The sequence below is a fragment of the Diuraphis noxia genome, unplaced genomic scaffold (genome assembly GCF_037042655.1).
Source record: "Diuraphis noxia isolate RWA-SAM2 unplaced genomic scaffold, SU_Dnox_SAM2 contig0001, whole genome shotgun sequence".
Taxonomy (NCBI): domain Eukaryota; kingdom Metazoa; phylum Arthropoda; class Insecta; order Hemiptera; family Aphididae; genus Diuraphis; species Diuraphis noxia.
Window position 1 is genome coordinate 66,529,874 of NW_028301711.1, and position 23,005 is coordinate 66,552,878.

Sequence of the window (23,005 nt, forward strand, 5' to 3'; positions counted from 1 at the left end):
GGCGGAAACGGGAATCGAACCTTTTTTAAATTGGTTGAAACGGGCACTTCAAATTTTGGCGGAAACGGTACATGGCACATGCCCGACAAAACTCGTACTGAACGTCGAATTATATCATCGGACGTCGATTTTACCGACTTCAGATAATTTAACAGGAAATACGGATAGTGTTTACTCAAACCTTGTCCAATAATATAATACGAATTACGAGTACCTACCTACTTATAATCTCTCATATTTATATAAAAACCATGTTGGTGTAAAAATCTTATAATACAATTTCAAATTCATACTTGGTTTCCAAAAACTCAAAAAAAATGCTCCAATAACTCTAAAATGCCCTAAAAATTAAGAAAATGACCAAAAAACTAAAAAATGTAAAATAAACTTTCTTATTCTCATTCATGAGTACATAAAACAAATTTGTGACCAGACGAGCATCGCACAGTAAGCTTTGGAAAACAATGCTAAGTGCATCGAAATCCTAGCCCTAGTTATGTATGTAAATACTACATATTTTAAACTATACAAAATACCTTTGTGTTTGACTATTGTACAAAATTTCAAATTTATCAATACAAATTATTGATACAGTAATATATAATAAGTTATTGTGCTGTTCTCATTTTAATAATTTTCCTAACTTCAAAATAGATGTACAGCAAATAAAAATAAATTATATGCACAATAAAATGTATGCAAGGATTTAGTAATTTTAATTGATAGATTAATATAATAACATAAAATACATTTTATTAAATGGTATTCACCTCTATCTCCCTAAATTATGGTCTATCAACACCATCTGTAAACTTGTTAGTTAGAAGTTTCTATGCATATTTTTGATTGCATAATTATAATGAACAGTCTTATTAAAGATACTTATAAGAGGCATTCAAGTACAGATACAGATACTTATTTTCAAAAGTATTTGAAAACTTGGGAATATATTTAATATAATAAAAATAAAAATAAAATATAAATACAAATATTTAAAAAAAGTATTAATAGATACTTTAAAATACTTCTTTTTTTATACGAAAAGTGTTTTATTTTTTTATATTGACCTAACAATCTTATATATACATTGAATTATTAGTAAACAGAATTAATTTTTGATTTTAGCACTATTGTACATCTCCGTACATAAAGTAAGACAAAAAAGTAATTAGAAATAGAATTTGATTTTAAAAAGACACTTTCAAAAATGTATTCAAATACTGTGTCCAATTACTTTCTTCAAATGTATTTAGAATACATATTTGAGAACTTAAAAAGTATTTGAATACTTTCACTCTAATACTTTACAAGATCGGAGATGAATAATATATATGACAAATTTAGACAATATTTAGATGCTAGCAATAAAACTAGACTCAAAAAAATCATGGTTAAAGAAAAGTATTTCTTAACTTTCAATAATGAAAACGTGATTAATAAATGTTTACTAAATTTTATTACAATCTTTTTTTCAACGCAAGAAGTGTACTAAAAAAAACAAAGTAGGTCCAAAAATTATTTTAAGCAACACAGTTGATATTTAAATCTTGTGATAAATTCTTAAATATAAATAAATGAAGGCTTAAGTAATTTGGATATAAATAAAGTTTTATAATATTTGCACAATCAAGTGTTGATATTTGATATACAATTAGATTGAATAAAAAGTTTTAATTAAGGAAAAATAAAATAACAAGGTCAGTTCAACAATTATTACAATAGATAAACAATAACCATGTCAAATACGTCATAATATTGATAAAATAAAATAATTAAAACTTAATTACAAATATGTGTACATACAAATTAAAAAAAAATCTTATTTAGTACCAATAATTCAACAATATAATAAAAATAACTAATGAAATTGAGCAAAAGTAATAAATCGTATGATTTGGAATTCACCATTATACACAAACGTTCACATTAATTGGTAACAATAAGATACAATATAACAAGTAATATTAACTTTATAATATTCAATTTGGGTATCACCAGTCATTTAAAAATAAAATTGTACTATAAGTTTGTAAATTATCACACTTGCATATAATTAGCAAAATTTAACATTTTTTAAATCAGACTATGTGTAAATAATTGATTTATTCACTTATTATAATAATTTAGAAAAATACAGTTATTCTCAAATCATCTTGGTTATTAAAATGTAATAATTTACAAATAAGAACATTTTTTCTGTTTCTTAGACTACCATGGAGTGGAAGGTTTTAATTTATAATATTATCATAATTGTTAATACAAATTAAGCAAAATGATATTTAATAATATTTATTAGTTATTAGTTATTATATACTATCAACTAATTTTGGTGTCAGATATTTTTGAAAAATTAAATGACTAGACATTATAATAAATGGCACACAATTATATTAAGTATAGTTTTATATTACTAATAGATTTGATCTAGAGTATATTTGAAATTTTAATTAAGATTATTTAATAAAATGAGACATATTATTATTATTAAAACTCTGCAACTTATTTGATTGTTTGCCAAATAAGATAACATATTGAATCTCCAACTGCTTCTACTAGTGCAGCCACTTCATCAGAACCATTTACATTTCTTCTAAAAACTACATTTACTAATGAATCAGACGTGTCAACAAGTTTCTCTGATGAATCAATTCCATTATCAATTATTACAAACGCATCAAATTCATCAAATTCTGTTAAATTTGGTAAGACAACTATGTATTGATGTTCTGATCTATTACTATTATAAATACGACACTGTGGTGGTAATGTGGAAGTTGTCTCCAATAACAAAGTTGATTGCCCAGAGATCATCTTATGTAATGAAGTAAACCATTGTGGTTGTTTCATAAGTAGTTCTAATATATGATCGTAATTAGGGTCATATTCAGACAATGATTTTACAAAAACAGATGTTTTCACAAGTTCTTCTAGTTGGTTAAATGTAACGTCAGTGATCCCAAGTTTCTAAAAACATATAAATTTATTTTTGAATCACAAATAACAATAATACATTTTATTTTTTCCATACTAATTTACCTGTTGATCAATAGGTACACCAAATAATTTCCATAGTAAATGTATACGGCAACGATTAGCTGCTGTATCCACTGTATGTGCAACCAATTCTGCTGCTTTTTTTTCATAGAATTTTATTAAATTTCTTTTTTTAATAGTTTGAAGATGATGTTCATTTAAATCATCATAGACAAATTCATTGTTTTTTTTACTCTTTTTTTTTAAATAAGGTAAATGATTTGGTGGTAATTGAGACCAATTTTGGAAAGCGTTGTTTTCATCCAAACTTCCACCACAAGCAGCTGATCCATACGTCATAGAATTATCAACACTATTACTAGGTACACTAGCAGATAGTATGTTATTAGATTGGTCAAATTTACGATCAGATGGACGAATAGGTGTACTGTGTCTTTGTTGCATATTGTAGACCGTTTTAAGTGAAATAGCTTTTTTACTAGTAAAAAAAAAAAAAAAAAATTGTGGATGAATAAATCAACACAATTAATAAAATATTATACTATATCAGCTAAAAAGTGTAAGTCTTTTAAAATAGAAATAAAATATTATTTTCAAGAATTTGCATGTCATTATAAATAGAAAAATTATTGTTCAAGTAATAAAATGTAGGTATCTTAATTAACTGGAATATTATATAATATGAGTGACAAAATATATCATCCCACAAATCCATAACATTATGAGAAACTATTTTATAATATTTTATATTTTTAAAATTTGTATTATCTCTAATTATGAAATAAATAGTAATAAGCTATAATACCTTTTCAATATTATGTATTTTTGATTTTTAAAATTTTGAATAGATGATTTTTACCCATAGTGATGATTACTCCCATAATAACCAGTTAGATAGAATGCTTCGCCTACTCAATAGCTCCTGATCAGTAGCTGACTATGTTTATGTTTATCTCCACTGATTGTTTTCGACTTTAGTTTTACTTTACTTTAGCTTATACTCTTTATAGCTGAACACTGTTTAATATAAGTTTAAACTTAAGTCTTTAATTATAACTACTATTTTCCATGTATATTATATCATTACTATATTTTCTTGTTAATCTACTAATATTATTGCAATGTATCTATAAATTGCCGTTTGGCGTTAAATAAATAAATGATTAGACTATTTTGACAATGTAATTAATAATATAATAGATATTTCAAGAGGTTGGTCTAACTAATATCAGTTAGGTAATAACTAACAATAGGTAAAATGGTCTTAGATTTGGGTAATTTTAGTTTTGGAATAAACTATTTTAGTATTGATTTCTAGGTTAGGTAAAATTGGATTTAAAATGTCATATTAATTATTATAGTGAAATGTTTGATAAAAAAATTTTAAATCAATTTTTTTTGGCTTATGCTTTGACTCTACATGTTTTATCTGTATCTAGACTTCAAAAATGAACAATAACATACATAATACAAACATTATACACTTAACTACTAATAAACTGTAACAATTAACATTTTACATACTTTTTCAAATTATAATTTTCATTATTTGTCAACAACACGTAATATGATAAAGTTATTTCATTACTAGTGTCCAATAATAATTGTTTTACTGATGACAAAGTCATTACAAGTGTTGCATCAAATAAACCACATACTTCATACTGATTATCAGTAAAATATTCATTTGATTCCACTCCCAATTTACGATTATTTGAATTATTTGCCAATTCTTGTCTTCGTTGTATATCACTACCAGCCATATGATGAACAAGAATATAATCCTATTATAAATGATTATTATTAGAGTGTTAATATCATATGAAAAATAAGTATTTGTCATTTTACAGTCAAATCATTGCCAAAAATATGTTGAGAATCTAGAAATTCCTGATCTTCGTAATCATCAAATAGAGATCCTCCATCGTCTCCATCAGGTGAAGAACTATCACCAATTTTTAAAACAGCCATTCCTTCACAATCTTCTGAACAGTTTTCTACTAAATATTCATATAATTGGAGGCCGGTAACAGGTATTTCACTACGCTTAATAACACCTAAATATTATTTAAAAAATGCAATTGTATAATTAAATTGATATATATTTGGAATAATAATGGCTAATATATTAATATTAATACCTGCTAGTACTAAACAATTGGAATATAATGGGGGAAGAGTGTAATATTTCAAAAAATCGTCTAGAAATCCAGCGATAGCATTTTTTGTACTATTATTTCCTGTTTTATTGGCACTGTTTTGTATGGAATTTTTATGATCTAATAACATTAATATATCGTAGCCATAATTACATCTTTTCCCAGCTTTCTGTCTTTCTACTAATTTACTTAGTCTATCTGAAAGTGTTCGTACATGAAAGTCATACGTAAATGAATGCAAATGCATATTCTGAATAATATTTTCAGATTGTTCAAGGAGACAAAACTAAAAAAAAATATTATTTAATTAATATTATTCAATATAAGCTAACTTAATAATAACGATGCAACTAAGATAACAATTTTTTTCCTAGAATGTTTTGGAGATTAATCATAACTTAATATTCTTTACCGGTTTGTATTTATCTTTGTAATTCTCAACAAGATTTGTAATTCTAGCTCTTTCAATACAACTAAGCTTGATGTAATAAAATGGCTGGCATACTCCAATTTCTATTAAAAGTAAACCACCGGAAACTCCAGGTATAGTTTTTTTGTAATAACGAGTTATAGATTTAGTGGAATCCAGATCCATTATACTAAAATATAAATGACAGCAATTACTCTGATTCTTGTATTATTATTATGATAATTATGTTTTAAGAAATTTACTTACCTATCGTTAAATACCCGTGATTTACCAATTTGAATTGGCTGGAAGCCACTAAAAAGTGGATCAGTTTCAATATATTGAGCGTAAGCAACTGTCAACTTAGCACATAATCGTTTGTGCCATTGTGGAACATGTGAAAAAACTAAAGTTTTTAATTTAGATGCATCTACCAAATGGTCTCGGGTAGCAGCTGATTCTAATCGCCACCTAAAAAAACAAAGTTATTTATTAAGATCATTAACAGAATATAGGCATAAGTGTTTTTATTTACCAAGGTAAAAATAACAATGGTGTTAGACAATAATGAATTAATCTACTATGTTGATAAAAAATTCGAAAAGCTTCTTTTGAAACAACTGCATCCGCTTGAATCCACATGTCATATAACAATTTTTGATACAATTCTGAAATAGTGTATTAGAAGCATATTTAATCTTAACATTTTTAGTACCATTGATTTTTCATAAACAATGTTAAGATTTAAAATGTACAAATAATTGAAGATTAAAGTGCTGAAATTCACTATAAATTCATATAAAAGTTTCTTAACAATTATTATTATAGTGAAAAATGAATCACTAAAACTCTCTATGGAAGAATGTCTGTTTTAAAAATAATGTAATTTTCATATATTGTAATAATATGTTTAAGTATTTTTAATCATATATAAAAAAAAAAAACTGTTGGAATATTAAAAATGATGTGTTCATGGTAAAAACCATATTATTTAATAAACAAATTGTAGATGTTAAATCAATAAATAATTTTTAAATGTAAATGTGTTTCATTTAATTTCTAAGATAATGGGTGAATTTTTTTTTGCTTTTTTATACATTCGTTTTCATTTGTATGTGTTTAATTACCAATTGACTAGATAGTTTTCTATACTTATCAATGACACAAATCAATAAGATCTTGTGAAGACGATGTATTGATGATGTAAAGCTTAAAATTAGTATTAATGGATTATAATTAACATATCAATAAAGTATTTGTTACGCCAAGTTAATTTATCATTTTTGAAAACTACCCTAGTTCTAACTTCCCTTTTATTAAAATACTTACACCCGCATACATTGTCTTCGTCTTACATATGCAAAACATAGCAAATTGTATGCTCAGCAGATCACATATAGCTCTGTTAGTATACAATTTAGAGTAAATTGACCTCTTACAAAAATTAAAGGTAACATTATTATCGAGGGTAACTCGTAGGCTTTTTATTATATTTTAATTTTAAAGTGAGTTATGTGTATTTTAAAATTGTAAATTGTTTGTATATTTTAAAATACACATAACTCGATTTAAAATTAAAATATAATAAAAAGCCTACGTTATGTCCTCGATAATAATGTTACCTTTAATTTTTGTAAGAGATCAATTTACTCTAAATTTTAAACTAACGGAGCTAAACAGCTGAGCATGAAATTTGCTATGTTACGCTCTTGTAAGACGGAGACAACATATTATGCGGGTGTAGCGTCCTCTTAAAATCAATAAATATTTTAGAAATTTTGTGATTAATTTTTGTATAAATTAAATGTTCTTTTGGCCTTTTTTTAAACATTTTATATGATTTTTTTTATTGATTATATAGCTTTCAAAACCAAATCTTAATTATTAATAGTAAAATAAAAAGTGTCACAGCTGTATTTAAAAAAAATTAGCAATTTGTGTTTGATTCATTTAATTATAATTTGTAAATATTTTTTCAAATGTCTAAACTTATTTATGTTATGAAACTAAAAATCAAAACGCTGGACAAATAAAATGTATAAATCTACCTGTGCGACGCCGTTGTTTACTATTTCTCACCAACCGCTCAATATACAAATCTTGAATATCTTTTGTGTAATTTAAAGATTTATTTTTTTTATCTTCCGTGTCATTATCAAGTGGTTTAGTGCTACCACGATTATTTAACCGAATATTTTTTTCAATAAATATTTTCTCATAAGATTCGTGTTCTCCTACAATAGCAACATAATTCTTGTAATCCAATAATAGTTCTAGATTATTATTTATTCTTGTCGAGTGGCTATTAATTTGAGAGTTTCCAAATTGGCCATAGATTTTTGAATTTCTTAGTCCTATCATGTGATAAATAGATGATGTGAAAGCAATGTTTCGCCATTCTAACCAGCGACTTAAACGTTGGATAGCAATAGGTTGATCTTCATTTTTGTGGCAATTATATGATAATGCATGAACCGATTGACCAGATACAGCTAATAGAAATAATTTAGTAATTTTTCCGCAAGTACTGGTTTTTTGTGGTTTCTGATGTTTTTTACTATCAGATACTGTGTTTTGTGTTATATTTTCATCTGCATCGTTGATTACAATTAATGGTTGGTCATCAGTTGTTACAGTTTCAATACAGTTATTAACTGTAAAATTTAAATTAGTATTAAAATCCAAATAAATGTATTATATAATTTGAATGTTAATTAAAAACAATTACTAAGTTAACTATTAAACAATATCATATCAATATGATGCTCTTATAGTCACTAAAATATTCTTTGAACAGTAATAATTATTATTAAAAGTTAGTATAAATAAATATTTACCTTCCTCAGTATTTATATTTTCGTGATTTTGTGGTCCAACAAAACTGTTATCTGCATCTGAATCACTGTGTTCATTATCCATATTTAGATGTTGATGTCGTTTACGTTTTTGTTTATTTTTGGTAGAAGTTACATATACAACTATCAAGACACATGCCGCAGAAGGTGGACATACAATTGAATCAGTATCTGGTACTTGCCATTCATAGAACATTAAATTATTCAAAGTAGAATCATGTTTTCTACGCAATTGCAGAGGGTCAGTTGAGCCACTTATTATGTTGTTACTAACACAATCAAATGATGTCTCGCCATATTTAGTGCGTGGAACGTAAAAGTAACGAACAGAAATAGGCAAATTATTAGATGATGATAACCAGGACCAAGATAAATGTGTTTTAAATTCTCGAAGTACATGATTCATATGTATACTAAAATAAACAAAAAGATTTTATATGTTAAAAATATCTAAAGGTACACAATGGTATTATGGTATAATGTACATTACTAAAAAAATATTTTTATTTATTTTATTACATATTTTAAGCATTTTAGGCATTTTATAATACGTTGATCAGTTTTAGGTACTGTTAAAATATTTGAATGTAAAGTACCATCTAATTAGAGGTTATTAGATATATGTTAAAGGAATTTTATAAATATTAAAAGATATATATATTTATATTTGTAATATAAATAATAATGTTAAAATAAACCCACTAAATTAAATAGAAAATCATACATTGTATTTTAGCAGAACATTAAAAATCTACAGTTAAGTCTGTATGACATTACATGCAAGAAAAGAAGAAAGATGATTACTCCAATAGTCATAAAAACAAAATTAAATGATATAAGATATGTCAATAATTCAATATACAAAAATAAATTATATTTCGGGAAGAACATATTAAGGGAGTTTGTACTTTGCACCAAAATAAGGGTTACCCATAATGGACCCATAACCCATCCACTTTGTCACTATAACACATAGTGAGGGCAGCAAGAAAGCTATTTTGATAAGTATCAATGCATAGCAATTATGAACAAACTCGTATATAGATCTGATTTTGATATGGATTGCTGATCTATTGAACATATCGCTCCTAGAACTCTCAACTTAAAATTGATATATATCAATCTATATACTCAAATTTCTTCCTTAATATCTTCTCCTTTAATTGCTGATATAAATAAACTTCCACTTAAGATAATAATTTAAGTTTGTAACATGTAGCAATCAACTACCAACACAAGTTCTGCTTAAAGGTAGTAGATATAACAATATTTTTTGTTTAAATTAAAAAAAAGAAGTTATAACCTATGATTGTTACTTTCAGTGATATGGTTATTCAATGTTTAACAGGATGTGGTATCATATATGCTGTTGTCGAATCATATAATTCTTTGGTGTAAGAGTAACGTGTCGCCAAACAAAGTCGTCACAAGGTAAATTTTTAAAAAAAAATGGTTTTATACATTACACTTTATGAGCATAAATTTTATATTATAAAATATACTTACCGACAAAAAATTTTAGAATGGTATGCCAACGGAACTGATTTACGTGCTCCAAATGCTAACCATTTTGCTAAAAATTGAATACATAACGGGTTCACATATATTTCAGATGGTTGTTCAATTATAAGGGGTTGTTCCCACAGAAATCGTTCCATGTAAATATCCCATAAAGAGTAAATTACGGCGGAAGTCAATTTTTGTTGAAGAACTTCCATGTTATCTCGACCACGCCACCATACAAACAATTTAACTAAACATGACGATTACAATAATTACTTAAAAGTAACATAAGTATAACTTAAAATTGATAAATCTTACTATAACCGCTAAATTCAGTAGTTGACTTCAGATCATTAATACATGCTGCTTCGATACGTCTCTCAAATAATTCAGGATCAATAGGATAATCATATAAATAGTCAATTAAATCGTGATCTTCATTTGAATAAATGTCAAATAAAACACATGCTAGACCTCGTTTACCACTTGTGATACGTTTACCACCAATTACACTTGTTCCAGCAATTGGTTGATTATACATAAAAAATGAACGAATAATAGGATTTTTTGTTTCATTTATCATACTATATGCATAGTTAAATCTATGATGACGACTTGCATATTGTGGTGGGTATAGCAATAACGTTGCAGCATTACGTTTTAGATTGTGAATAAATAATTTTGTAATTTTTGTTTCCTTTGGCAATGATAACTAAACAAAAAATAATTATAAACAAATAAAGTATTTTATAAGTAAAATGATGTTTAATATAAACATGTTGGTACTTTTGATATTAAATATTAAAAAAAAAAAAAATCAAAAGAACAAATTGAAGTGTGGTTTTCTAAGAAACATTTATAATAATTAAATAAACATAATTAAAAATTATAATATAATATGAAATAATTACTTTCATAGTATAATCTGGATGACCATTACTAGGTTGTACAAAACGTACATCATCTGGATACAATCTACACATAGGATTTCTATATAACATAGTTGTCAGTAATTCTAATACGCCATCGTTTAATCTGTTTTGTAGAACTCTTACTAGATCAATGCGTATTTCATCGCCTAATATAGTAAAAATACAAATAAATTAAATCCTTAACATTAATATTTTAATTAATTAAATATATATTACTTACCTACAGGTGATATACCATGTACTTTTAATGTTAAATCTTCCACATCTTTTGAATCTACATCACCCCAATACCCATTTAAGGAACGTGTTCCAGGATTTTGAATGGATTTGTTGTCCATATACTAAATTGAATGATTGAAATTATGGAGTAGTCATGTGATGATAAATGTATAATTGAATATATATAATAAACAGGGTGCTCTATATTGTAATTGATAATTTAGTTTTTAGGGTTGTATTTTCAATAAGTCATGATTTGTTTACCATCTTTAATAATGGTATACACTGTGTTATTGTTCTTTATTTGCTATCAAGATTAGAAAATTTTGAGCAATATGCATTAAAAAAAAATTAAGTTAAAAAAAATGTTTGGAAAGCTAACCAACCTGCAAATGTACAAGCATAATATACAAATATAGTATGAAATGGTTTTTCAATGGTTATTGGATATATGATAGTGATGCAGTGTTTTTTTGAATTTTTATATAGAACCAGTTATTTTGTCATGCTTTGGGATTCCTTTAATATTAAATACGGGTAATTTTAATGATGCTGAATTATAAATGTTTATTAATGGATATAATTTAGACCATAGAACAGGGGTGGCAAACCTTTTTTGGGTGTAGTGCCAAATTTTTGTAATCAATGGTTTTTTTAGATCTTAAAATAACAAATTGTTTTTATATTGATTGATTTTTCTAATTTTATTGTTTTATAGTAGTATTTACTGTATCTACTGCATGTATAACCTGGAAAACTCTGTATATATACGTGTATTGATAAATACTCGTATATTATACTAACATTTATATCCTCTGAGTATTTGCGTGAAAAATTTGATTGGTTGGAGAATATTGTGGATGTAATAGTTGTTGAAGTGGCAGATGAGCATCTTGACATAGTGTCATCATCATCGGAATCATATGGTAATGAATACATTACATTATTATTTTTCTGTTCTTGTTGCTGTTGACTTGAATTTTCATAGATTCTACAGAGCAAATCATATTATAAACTTAAATTAAATATTTATATTTTGAAAAATTACCTTAAATAAAACACAGAACCAGACGACTCTTTGTAGACAAACATATTTCGACGATTTCGAACAGAAAATCCTTCAAGCATAGTATGTAAAACTTGTATACCGAGTAAACCCATAGCTGTTGCTCGTTGAAGTCTAGGATGTAATGAAAATCTGGTTGACCATACAACTGGGCACTTAAATTGGCCAAGAGTAAAATAGTTTATAATTTTTTTTCCTTCGCTAATACCATTTTCATCTATAAAAATGAAAAAACTAGAAGATTACATGTTATTATAGTTACAGCTTCTTGGAGAGGCTTAGGATATATTAAGTAGAACACTGAATTCATTTTTCCTCTATTTAAATAATTTATTAAAAACATATTATTAAAATTAAGTTGATTCAGGAACCAAACATTTTATTTTAATATTAAGAGGACACCCGCATATATTTTCTTCGTCGTACAAGTGCGTAGCATACCAAATTTTATGCTCAGCCAATCTCGTTTATCTCCTTCAATTTAAAATTTAGAGTGAATTGACCTATTATAAAAATTAAAGGCAAGATTATTACCAAAGGCATCTCATAGGCTTTTTATTATATTTTAATTTTAAACCGAGTTATGAGTATTTTTAGATATAAAAATAATTTTAAATTTTAAAATATTCATTACTCGCTTTAAAATTAAAATATAATAAAAAGCCTATGAGATGCCCTCAGTAATAATATTGCCTTTAATTTTTATAATATGTAAATTCACTCTAAATTTTAAATTAACGTAGCTAACGTGATCTGCTGAGCGTAAAATTTGCTATGTTACGCACTTGTATGACGGAGACAAACATGCGGGTGTGGCGTCCTCTTAAGCCATACTGTATGTTATTTATTCAAATTAAAATTAGAATTATTAATTATATCAACTTTTATTTTTCAGTATTTTGTTCTTATTATTCTTATCTTTATTGTATCACATAACATAACTGTAATTAGATGTAATAAAATTTGTCAAGTTGTAATTTGAAAACAATTTTTTCTCTGTATTTATATTTATTTAAGCCAAACAACTGTAAATATAAAGAAAAATACATGTTTTAAAAATAATTTTATCAACAACTTATTAAGTATCATCATTCATTATAAATACTAGTATTAATAATCAATGATATTATATATCATATAATATATTAAATTAAAAGAATAAACATGACAAGGATGATGCTAACATCCAGCACATGACACCATATACATTTTCAATCATATACATCCGTGGTTCTCAGCCATAAAACATAAATGGGAGAAAAGAATAAGCGTATTAACTATTAATAAAAATTTTAAATACAATTGTGTTATGTACCTCTGTCATGTAATCGTTGTTGACATAGGAATTATATGATAAGAAATATAATATTAAAAATAAGTATAATTTGTCAATTTATAAAGTAAATGTTTATTGAAACTTGCGACTCAATTCATGTGTAGAATTATTACTTTTCTGAGTACTGAATTTTTTTAAATAAATGGAAGACGCTCACTTTTTTTTTTTAATTTATAGATTAAATTGTTAATTATTAAATTATAATTTGAACATTAAATCATGTATTTTTAAGTAGAGATTATACTGTTTTGTTTTTATTTATGATAAATAATGATACCAGCATCATCTGAATGATCATGATCTTCAATAATGGGTTCCAATAATGGATCACAAGTCTTTGTTTCATATAAACGGCACAATAAATTAGTTTGATTAACAATAGTTGCTGCTTGATGCACATTTTGTTTTACAATTTCCATTATTGCAGAATATTTTCCTTGTACATTTAATTCAGAAAACCTAAGTAATATTAATGGTATGAGAGTTCAGATAATGTTCTGATAAATTAGAATATCTATTTACCTGCAATGGAAGTATACATTTACTAGTAATGTGTTAACTGTGTTGTTATTATCAGATTTTTGTTCTTTTTGACATTGTAAATCAGGTTGTATTTTTAGTATTATCCAAAAGTTTGGTAATATTGGTTTAGTTTGATCAACATCAGTTAAAAACTCATCTGAGCCAGGACTGTTTTCAAAATCATCACTATAACTTTCAAAAACGGTACTATCAGGACTAGAATGTAGATTTTTTTCCACGACATAAAATGTATCCTTTGTAGACTGCTCAAGAGCATAACGGTCATTACCATTATCAGTATCTAATATAATATCCAATTGATCAAGTTTCTAAAATAAACAAGTGCGAATTGTATCAATTACATGAATATTATGAACCATATACAATTATTTCTATGTAATCTATTTTGTGCATACTGCATATAAATAAAATATTGTGTACAAAATGTATGTGTATGATTTTACCATGATTAATATATAAGTACACAATATTAAAGTCTTAGAAAAATGCTGTACAGTATTTTATTTATCAAATGTTAGAAAATATATCATAAAAAAAAATATTATGTAATATCAATGAGCAACTTGAATTTATAATTTGTAGGTATTATTATACAATAAGTGCCGAGTAGTTGATTAAAATATTCATTTTAAATAGTTGAATTGCATATATCAATTTAAGTTTGATAAAATAAATGGCTTAATAGTAGTATACTATAGATATGGAAATTTCAACGTATTTTTGAGGAGATCAATGAGGAAAACAAATTTTTTGAAAATCTATCTCATAATAATCATTTTGTATGGTAAAACATAACTTGTAATAAACTTAAAATAATAAGCAATAACTATTAGGTTTAAAAGTACCTGTAAAAATAGTGATATACTATTGTTTTTAAAAGGACGTGATGAAGGTACTACAAAATGAACAGGTATTTGTTGGTGATCATTTGATGGAGATTTTGGTGAATTTGTGACATGTTCGATTATCTTTTCTAATGAATTGGTCGTGACAGTTGGATATTGTAAAAGGCCAGCTGCCATTTCATCACGCATACACCATTCTACCTAATACGGAAAAAACATAAATTAATGTTATATTTCAGAATAAAAAAGTTTTAATTGTTATTAAAGTCCTATGTTAGTCTGATAAATGATAACTGTATCAAAATATTTTACACAATGCTATTATTACCTCAGCTAAGAATTCTGTTAATCCTTGAGCATGTTGAGGTGGTAGAGCAGAACTCAAATAATCAAAAGAGTTTTCATAATCATAAGTCTGTTTGCTATAAATAAAATGTATTTAAAAAAATAAAATATGATAATTTTTTAGATTGTCTGTACTAACGATGATTGTAGTGTTGTAGATTTATTTTTTATTGGAAAATGTAATTGTTCTGAACTATTCATTGTAGTATATCTATCAATCTCATCATCATCGTCATCATCATCATAAACATTAATCGGTAACATTAAACAGTACACATCCAGGGATACTTTTAAGTTACTGAAATCCATATTTGTTGATGTTTCTTTATCATTGTCTTGACTCAATAGTTCCACTATGTAAAAATGAATACATGTATAATATATTTAATATATATACATCAGTATTCTATATGTTGAAAACAAAAGCTGTATCTACAAGGTAAACTTGTAAGGTAGGTACGTATTCATTAATCCACATTAATCATGTCCAAATAAGGGGCTTTAAATATTAATTAAAACATGTTTTCATTTGTTTTTTGGTAAATTAAAGTTACAATTTTTAATTTAAAAAAATTCTTTCTAAAAAAAAATAAGGTTTATTATGACATCTTCAAACATAGAACATAGCAAGTTTGTGTTCTGCAGTTCAATTTTGTATAGTGAGCTTTAATAATAGAGTAAGAACTGATCTATTGTCAAACTTATAGGTTTTATATTATCTGCACTTTATCATTGACGTTTTACGGTATTTTAATGAATTGTTAGGCAAATCATGAGTACATAAATATTATGATCAAAAAAGTCTCATAATTATTGAAAATTGAAATATTTTGTGAAACCCATAAACATGTATAATGTTCTTATTCACTCAATTATTAAAGCTTACTTTATATAATTGAGACTACTTGGCACAAATTTGGTGTGTACACACCCGTGTTGTCTACATCTTTCAATGTATAACATAATAAAAATTATTTTGAGCAAGAAAATACTCTCTCTGTATTTATAATAGAAATATCAAAACTCTAAAATTGATAGGGATGAATTTTGTATGTGTTAAAGCTATTTTATTATTTTGATAATATAAATTAAATTAAATTTATCAGTTTGAGAACATTAGGTTTTATTTGTTTTTTGTGTGGAATTTTGGAAATTACTATTATTAATATACTGGAAGTATAGTTGTACCCCTCATCAGATTTTACCATGTTGTATATTTATAAGACAGGGACAATACATGGGGATGTAGCGTCCGCTTAAGTATCTTCACTGATAGTTTATACAATAAATACTTACGAATACATGTGGGTAAAGAACGAACAGACTGACTTTTTGTAACAGTATCTGTTTTTATAGTACAAACTAAATGTACAAATAGAGGAAATATATCTTCTTCATCCAATTCATATGTATCAAAATCTGTTTTATGATAATTCTCTCCTAATAAAATACTAGTAAGATATTTTTGTCTTCTACCATTATTAGAGTACTCATCGCAATCCTAAGAAAAATTATAAATTAATTAAAACAAAATATTATTAATAATAGTAAAAATTTTCATCTGCCCATAACAGCAATAAAACACGAAGAAATAACTCACTAAATCATCAATTAGGTCATAGAAATAATAATCTTGGTGGTTGGCTACAGGTTTCAGCATGTGACGATCTAATGTAGCTGAAAATTTAGAGTGTATCATATCATGATGCGATTTTAATGTTGTATTATCAGAAGGACAAATAGAACAGGAATCAGCATTTTTCTTGAAATGATCACATACAACCTATACACACATAACAATCAGTAGGACTTAAATTTAAGTTATTTTTGTTAATACAAAATACAACATAAAATAATATGTTAATACAATAAACATTAATAGAAATTTTTAAACTAATATTAATACATTATATAAGACAATTTATATTCAACTAAGTATTTCAAATATGAAATAATGCTTGATTTGCCTTAGATTTTATTCATTAAACCAATAAAAAATATTCATTAATAATACTATACTTTGTTACAATTGTTAAAGTAGAAAAATTGTTCCAAATAAATTCATGGTGTAGGAAAAGGACTTAATAAAATAAGACAGAGATATAGGTTATATATATGTTATAATTAATAATAATATTAAGTCTACTATATTGAGATAATGTATTGACGCGGGCCCGCGCAATTCTCTTTTCAACCGCCAATCGACGACGGACGACACCGACACGCGATAAACGCGCCTGGAACGGTCGATCCGTCGAGGCTCCCAACCGGTCGACACTTCGACAGTACGGTAAGTTCTCTGACCGACGTCCGACACTTAGTGTTCAGTCTGAACGACACACGCTCCTCACCCCCCCCCCCCCGCTATTTTGATTTTCGTGTTGATCATTTTCTGGCGGTTGTATTTTCAACCACCACAATAAAAAAATCATAATACCGCGAACGGTTTGTGTTTTTTTTCCTCCACCACTTTCTACACTACCACTGACCCACGCAGTATCCGTCCAGGAAATTGGCTCGCCGGCGGGGAATCGAACCCCGGTCTCCCGCGTGACAGGCGGGGATACTTATCACTATACTACCGAGGATTGTAATGGATTTCAAAGCAATAATAAATCATCACATTTATAAACTTAAACAGAACAGTTGTCAAAGAGATCTAGATTTTTAAATGTATATTTGATATTTTTATAATAAGTACATAAACAAAACATTTCTATAACAATTATCTATAGGACCAAAATTATACTTATAAAATTAAAATACATAATTTTATATTGAAAATTCTGTTTATGTACTTTATTTAAGATAAGAACCATACTCATTGGTGGCCAACTCATGAGCTACACAGCATTCATTTACAGCAGACAGATGGTTGACTCAATGAGTGCGATAAACAGGTGTTGCCAGATTATTGCCCAACAAAATCTGGCCACCATCAAGTATTGTTCTTAAGTATGGTAAAGTAAAGTTTTTCAAACTGTGTTATCCAAAAGTGGGTTGTTATTAATTTTTTGGTGGGTTGTGTTAACATTTTGAAATGTTTATAAATTTGTTATGTATAAATACAAGTATAAGTTCAAATAAGAATTATACAGTTTTTTCCATGTACCAAACTAAAAATGATGCGAAAATAGCGATCATCATAAAATAATAAAAATCATTAGTATATTGTGGGTCAACAAAATTTAAATATTTTTTAAAATGGGTCCAACCATTAAAAGCATGGGAATCTCTGAAGTATAAAATTATAATATATTTATATACTTGTTTAATAATATATTTTATTTTACCTTTATGTAATCAGTTATGTCAAATGAAATAAGACGATGCTGACATCTATCGACAGCACGTTGGACGTCCATATTTTGAACATTCAATCCCAGATGCAAAGCTTGAAATACTGTAGTCACTAAGCTGCGATCATAGATAATTCGAATTTTGTATAAATATTTCTCCAAAAACATTGGATCAACTGAAACAAATGTTTTATTTTTTTTAAATAGATCAATCCTAAAATAAATAATAAGTTACCAGGTGGCTCATCATAAATAATTTGATCTCTGTTAGAAATTATATTTTCTTCCTCTACATATTCATCACTATCTATCTCAGTACTACTGCAAGAACTTCTTTCTTCCGAACAATCATCAGTTAATGAATGGTCAAAAGAACTAATGTCAGACATAAGAACATTTTCTACATCTTCTTGTCGACAGTCATAAATATCAATAAACATGTGTGTTGGGTAATCTTGTTCTTGTTCATCAGTGCTAATATTACTTAAACAACTGCTTTGTTTAATTTCAGTAGTAGAAAAATGTTGTTCAAGCCTGAGTTGAGCCCAAGACATATCTTCAGAGTCTTTATAGTATGGCTTTGATCCCAAAGACATTGTTCGGTAATAAGGCGTAGAATTTTCATGGGACTGTGTACTCAATAATGATTGTCCTGTTCCTCTTTTAGTGTAATGCCAAGTATTAGCTCTTGAACGGCCAAATGGTGGAAGATTATCTTCTGATAAGTTATCTGAAATATTACATTTTTCTTCTATAAGTGATGGACCAACAGTTAAAATTAAACGGTTATCATCAATGCGTTTAATGAAACATTGGCCAATTTCTTGATCATTCACAGTCTGATTCATATCTACCGACATATCTGAGTCCTTGACATTAAATGATCGATTATTATATGTCCTTAAACGTGAATAAAATGAACGCTCCAACATGTAGTTCAATTTTTTTTCATCTCTAGCATTATTTAATTCTATACAAAAACGAAATAACCAAACATGAATAAAAAATTAATTTCAAGTACAAAAACATTCTTACCAGTATCATTACGATCTGCAGTGAATAGACTAAATGTTAATGAAGAATAATGTCTACATTTAGGTAGTAAATTTACTAGATTAAATGTAAAGGGTAGTTTATATATACGACCAGCATCAATAATAACGGTTTTACTCTGTCTCCGTTTCTTATTTAAATCTATATCTGGATTAGAAACTAAAATATTTTGGTTCATGCACATGTGTTGCATATGTTGAAATGTAAATAGTGAGCCAATGCAATCGGAGTCCACTTGCCATAACTAATAATTAAAATATACAATTTTTAATAATTTTTTTTTAAATAAAATAATCATGGAACTTTATATTTAAAAACATAAAGAATGATAAATGCACCTATTGTCAAACTTAAAGGTAAGAACATTTATGTTTTATTTAGGGCTTTTACAGTATTTAAATTTTTAAGCAAATTATGAGTTTTAAAAAATTTAAATTTAAAAATTCTTACTTCTAACTTGTCAAAAATTAAAATATTAAAGATTTTTAAAAAAACATGGATATTTTAATTTTAAAGTTAGATGATGATCATAGGCATGATGGTTCTTTCATGACAGCAACTAATGCATTTTTCCATCATCGTGTGACCATGGCTTTAGGTATTATTTTATAGTGATGTTTATAATATATAATATATTTATATTCTTGGAGCCATCATATATAATTTATTTGGTTTCATTAATTTTATATGTAAATTATTATGATTTTGAAGAAAAAAAAATTTCCTCAATTCTTAAAACCTCTTGTTATTTTATTCTCTTCATCTAAACCATAAATGCTTATTAATAGTACTATTATTTGTTACTTAAATAGATTACTTTGTATTAAAAATACAAAATAATATTTTTTTTCGATTCCTTTACAATTTGTTTTCAGTGTTTAATAATATAGGTTGTTATTATTACCTTCAATAAAAGTTGAATACAGTAATTTTAAATAGAAGATTTTTTAAATATAACTAAAAATAACTGTTATAACATCCATATAGGCTAGGGGTAAGCAATAGATGGCCTGCAGTTTAAATTTGGTCCACAAAGGGGAAATAATTAGACCAACAAAAATATTTTTCTTTAATGCTGGTTTTCCAGACATAATAGACATTTTCAAAGACTTAGAAGAACTTGGAAATTGCTACCAGTTTTAAACTACCATAGTGAAATTTCCTGATCTGGAGAATTAATTGATATACCTAGTTACAAATTTGTTCAAAGTTCCAAAATCTTCACTTCAAATAGACATTATTAATTTGAAAGAAGATATTTCATAGAAAATATGCAAAAACTGCATTTACTGAAGATTTTTAGACAAAGCATGTTTTGGACAAATATATGAACTCTATAACACTGAACAGTCAGACCATAAAATTATCTACCATGTTTGGTTACACATACATAAGTGAAACTCCGTTCTCCAAGTTGACTTTCTTAAAGGATAATATATTTCGTTCAAGTTTAACTGATCTTCGAAATTTAACTAAATACATGAAATGAGTATTATGTATAATTCTCATACATGAAAAATGTGTCTATACGAGAGCTGCATATATTCCCACGTGATTTTTAACATTAATTTTATAATGATTTTAATAATTATCATTGATAACAAAACATTTCATTATGTTTTCCTGAGACTTGAAGTTCATAATATGATGACTTTCTATCAGGACTACATTTTAAATGATACACATTTTCTACATATTTAAATCATCCACCCAAAAAAATATTATTTGCATTAGTTGTTTTTCTAAGACTTCTAAATTTAAAAAAATTGATTCATGACAAGAAATGTAATTTCTCTCATTAAAGTATAAATTTGTATTATTATTAGAATATGAAACATCATAATTTATATTATATTATACTAACTAATATATCTTAACGGTCTAAACTGTGTTCAAAAATTAATAAATTTATTAACTAATATTTAGGTTATTTCTTGCCTTTGAAATTTTTCTTTCAAATTGGCAGGACCTCCATAAAAATTAATTTCTGTCTCTTAGTATTGTCATCATACAAATGCCATAAACTCATAATTATCAATACAAATTAGTTCACACAAAATAATAGTTTTACCAGGACCTTTTCCCTAATCTTTCATTAATTAGCAAATGTTATATGTTTTTGATCTAAAAAATTCCAAATGTTTTTATTAGGTTCTATTGATTGTCTTGAAATTCTTTTCTTAATTTGTCTTAAATTAATTGCTTTGATACTAAAGATTCAAAACTGTTTTATTCATTATTTTTAAATAAAAATACACAATCACTGTTTCTATACAAGTATACATGTTCAAGTATTTTAATACATTTTAACATAATTTATAAATTTATAATAAATTAAGTGAATACACTTTTTAAATCACCTTTAACGAGTTATATTTGTGAATGAAATTCAATATATATTACAAAATTCTATTAAATATATATTTGTATAATTGTATTAACATAATGGTTTATATCAAACATATAAACGGAAGGATAATAATGTGACTTATTTATTAAATTATTCAAGAACTCAATATTAGCGAACAGACATTTATTGTAATGTAAACAGTAGGCTAATGATAAAAATTGAAATCTATACATGACATTTATTTAAATAATGAGATACTAATTCAATATATTTGTAAAATTAGTAACATAAGTCCACAATATTTTAAATAAATCCATTTTCAACAAGAAAACAAATAGTTTTAAATGTTGATACAAATAAATTTACAATTTGAAATAATATTGTAACAAAACTGGCGTTAATGATATAAGCAATAGTTAAAAAAATTAAATTATTTGAATTGCAATACATTTCAATACTAGTCATAATTTACGCTAGGTACTAGTTTAGCAGCGGCCACCTCTGAAGATCTTCGTAGTGCGTAGTGACTGAATTAAGTTGGAGGAGTTGAATCTCACTTTGTGCGTATTTGCAAAATATTTTATTATATTTAATAAATATAGTGAACAGACTACTTCTCCACTTAATTCATGAATTCACATGTTCTGTATATAATATGTATGAATATACATATATAATTGAGGCCGCTGCAGCTATTACTAATTTAAAAATATTTTACAATCTCAGAAAACTTAGATAACTATTGTCATACGTACACATTTCATAAACGACTAATTAACAATAAGAAGAAACAAAATAATTCAATTACTAGTAAGAAATAATAAAAAAATACGCTTGAACGATCTTGGCCTGATCTAGATGTATACATAATAATGTCTTCAGGCCAATTTTGTGCGTAAATGAAATGTGTACAAAAAATATTAAAATGTAGGAACTTTTTACTAAAACTGCAATAACTATATGACACGAAATATGATTAAATATCTACACGTTCAATGGCTCTATACATTTTTTTTTTTTACTCTTATCTATGAATTCAATTTTATTTTTAATCATTATTAGTTAATTTACATCAAATTTTTAGATTGTATTTTGAT

General features: G+C 26.2%; 1 protein-coding gene across 1 annotated transcript in view; it reads right to left on the reverse strand.

Moving 5' to 3' along the window:
- Window positions 1–1,518: 1,518 nt before the first annotated feature.
- The window catches only part of LOC107169399 (KICSTOR complex protein SZT2-like), a 44,772-nt gene continuing 23,285 nt past the window's right edge, over window positions 1,519–23,005 (reverse strand). Inside the window, exons 17-42 of the mRNA XM_015519127.2 lie at window positions 19,541–19,802; window positions 18,741–19,475; window positions 18,500–18,681; window positions 16,807–16,989; window positions 16,503–16,707; window positions 15,346–15,559; window positions 15,190–15,283; window positions 14,862–15,062; window positions 13,996–14,324; window positions 13,751–13,932; window positions 12,120–12,354; window positions 11,876–12,062; window positions 11,073–11,193; window positions 10,832–10,998; window positions 10,239–10,632; window positions 9,924–10,170; window positions 8,400–8,830; window positions 7,611–8,216; window positions 6,098–6,230; window positions 5,830–6,033; window positions 5,566–5,752; window positions 5,136–5,439; window positions 4,843–5,051; window positions 4,519–4,778; window positions 3,037–3,472; window positions 1,519–2,964 (exon numbers count right to left, since the gene is read on the reverse strand). Of these exons, the coding sequence (XP_015374613.2) occupies window positions 2,500–2,964; window positions 3,037–3,472; window positions 4,519–4,778; window positions 4,843–5,051; window positions 5,136–5,439; window positions 5,566–5,752; window positions 5,830–6,033; window positions 6,098–6,230; window positions 7,611–8,216; window positions 8,400–8,830; window positions 9,924–10,170; window positions 10,239–10,632; window positions 10,832–10,998; window positions 11,073–11,193; window positions 11,876–12,062; window positions 12,120–12,354; window positions 13,751–13,932; window positions 13,996–14,324; window positions 14,862–15,062; window positions 15,190–15,283; window positions 15,346–15,559; window positions 16,503–16,707; window positions 16,807–16,989; window positions 18,500–18,681; window positions 18,741–19,475; window positions 19,541–19,802 (7,173 nt within the window). The 3' untranslated portion in view covers window positions 1,519–2,499. The remainder of the gene's footprint in view (window positions 2,965–3,036; window positions 3,473–4,518; window positions 4,779–4,842; window positions 5,052–5,135; window positions 5,440–5,565; window positions 5,753–5,829; window positions 6,034–6,097; window positions 6,231–7,610; window positions 8,217–8,399; window positions 8,831–9,923; window positions 10,171–10,238; window positions 10,633–10,831; window positions 10,999–11,072; window positions 11,194–11,875; window positions 12,063–12,119; window positions 12,355–13,750; window positions 13,933–13,995; window positions 14,325–14,861; window positions 15,063–15,189; window positions 15,284–15,345; window positions 15,560–16,502; window positions 16,708–16,806; window positions 16,990–18,499; window positions 18,682–18,740; window positions 19,476–19,540; window positions 19,803–23,005) is intronic.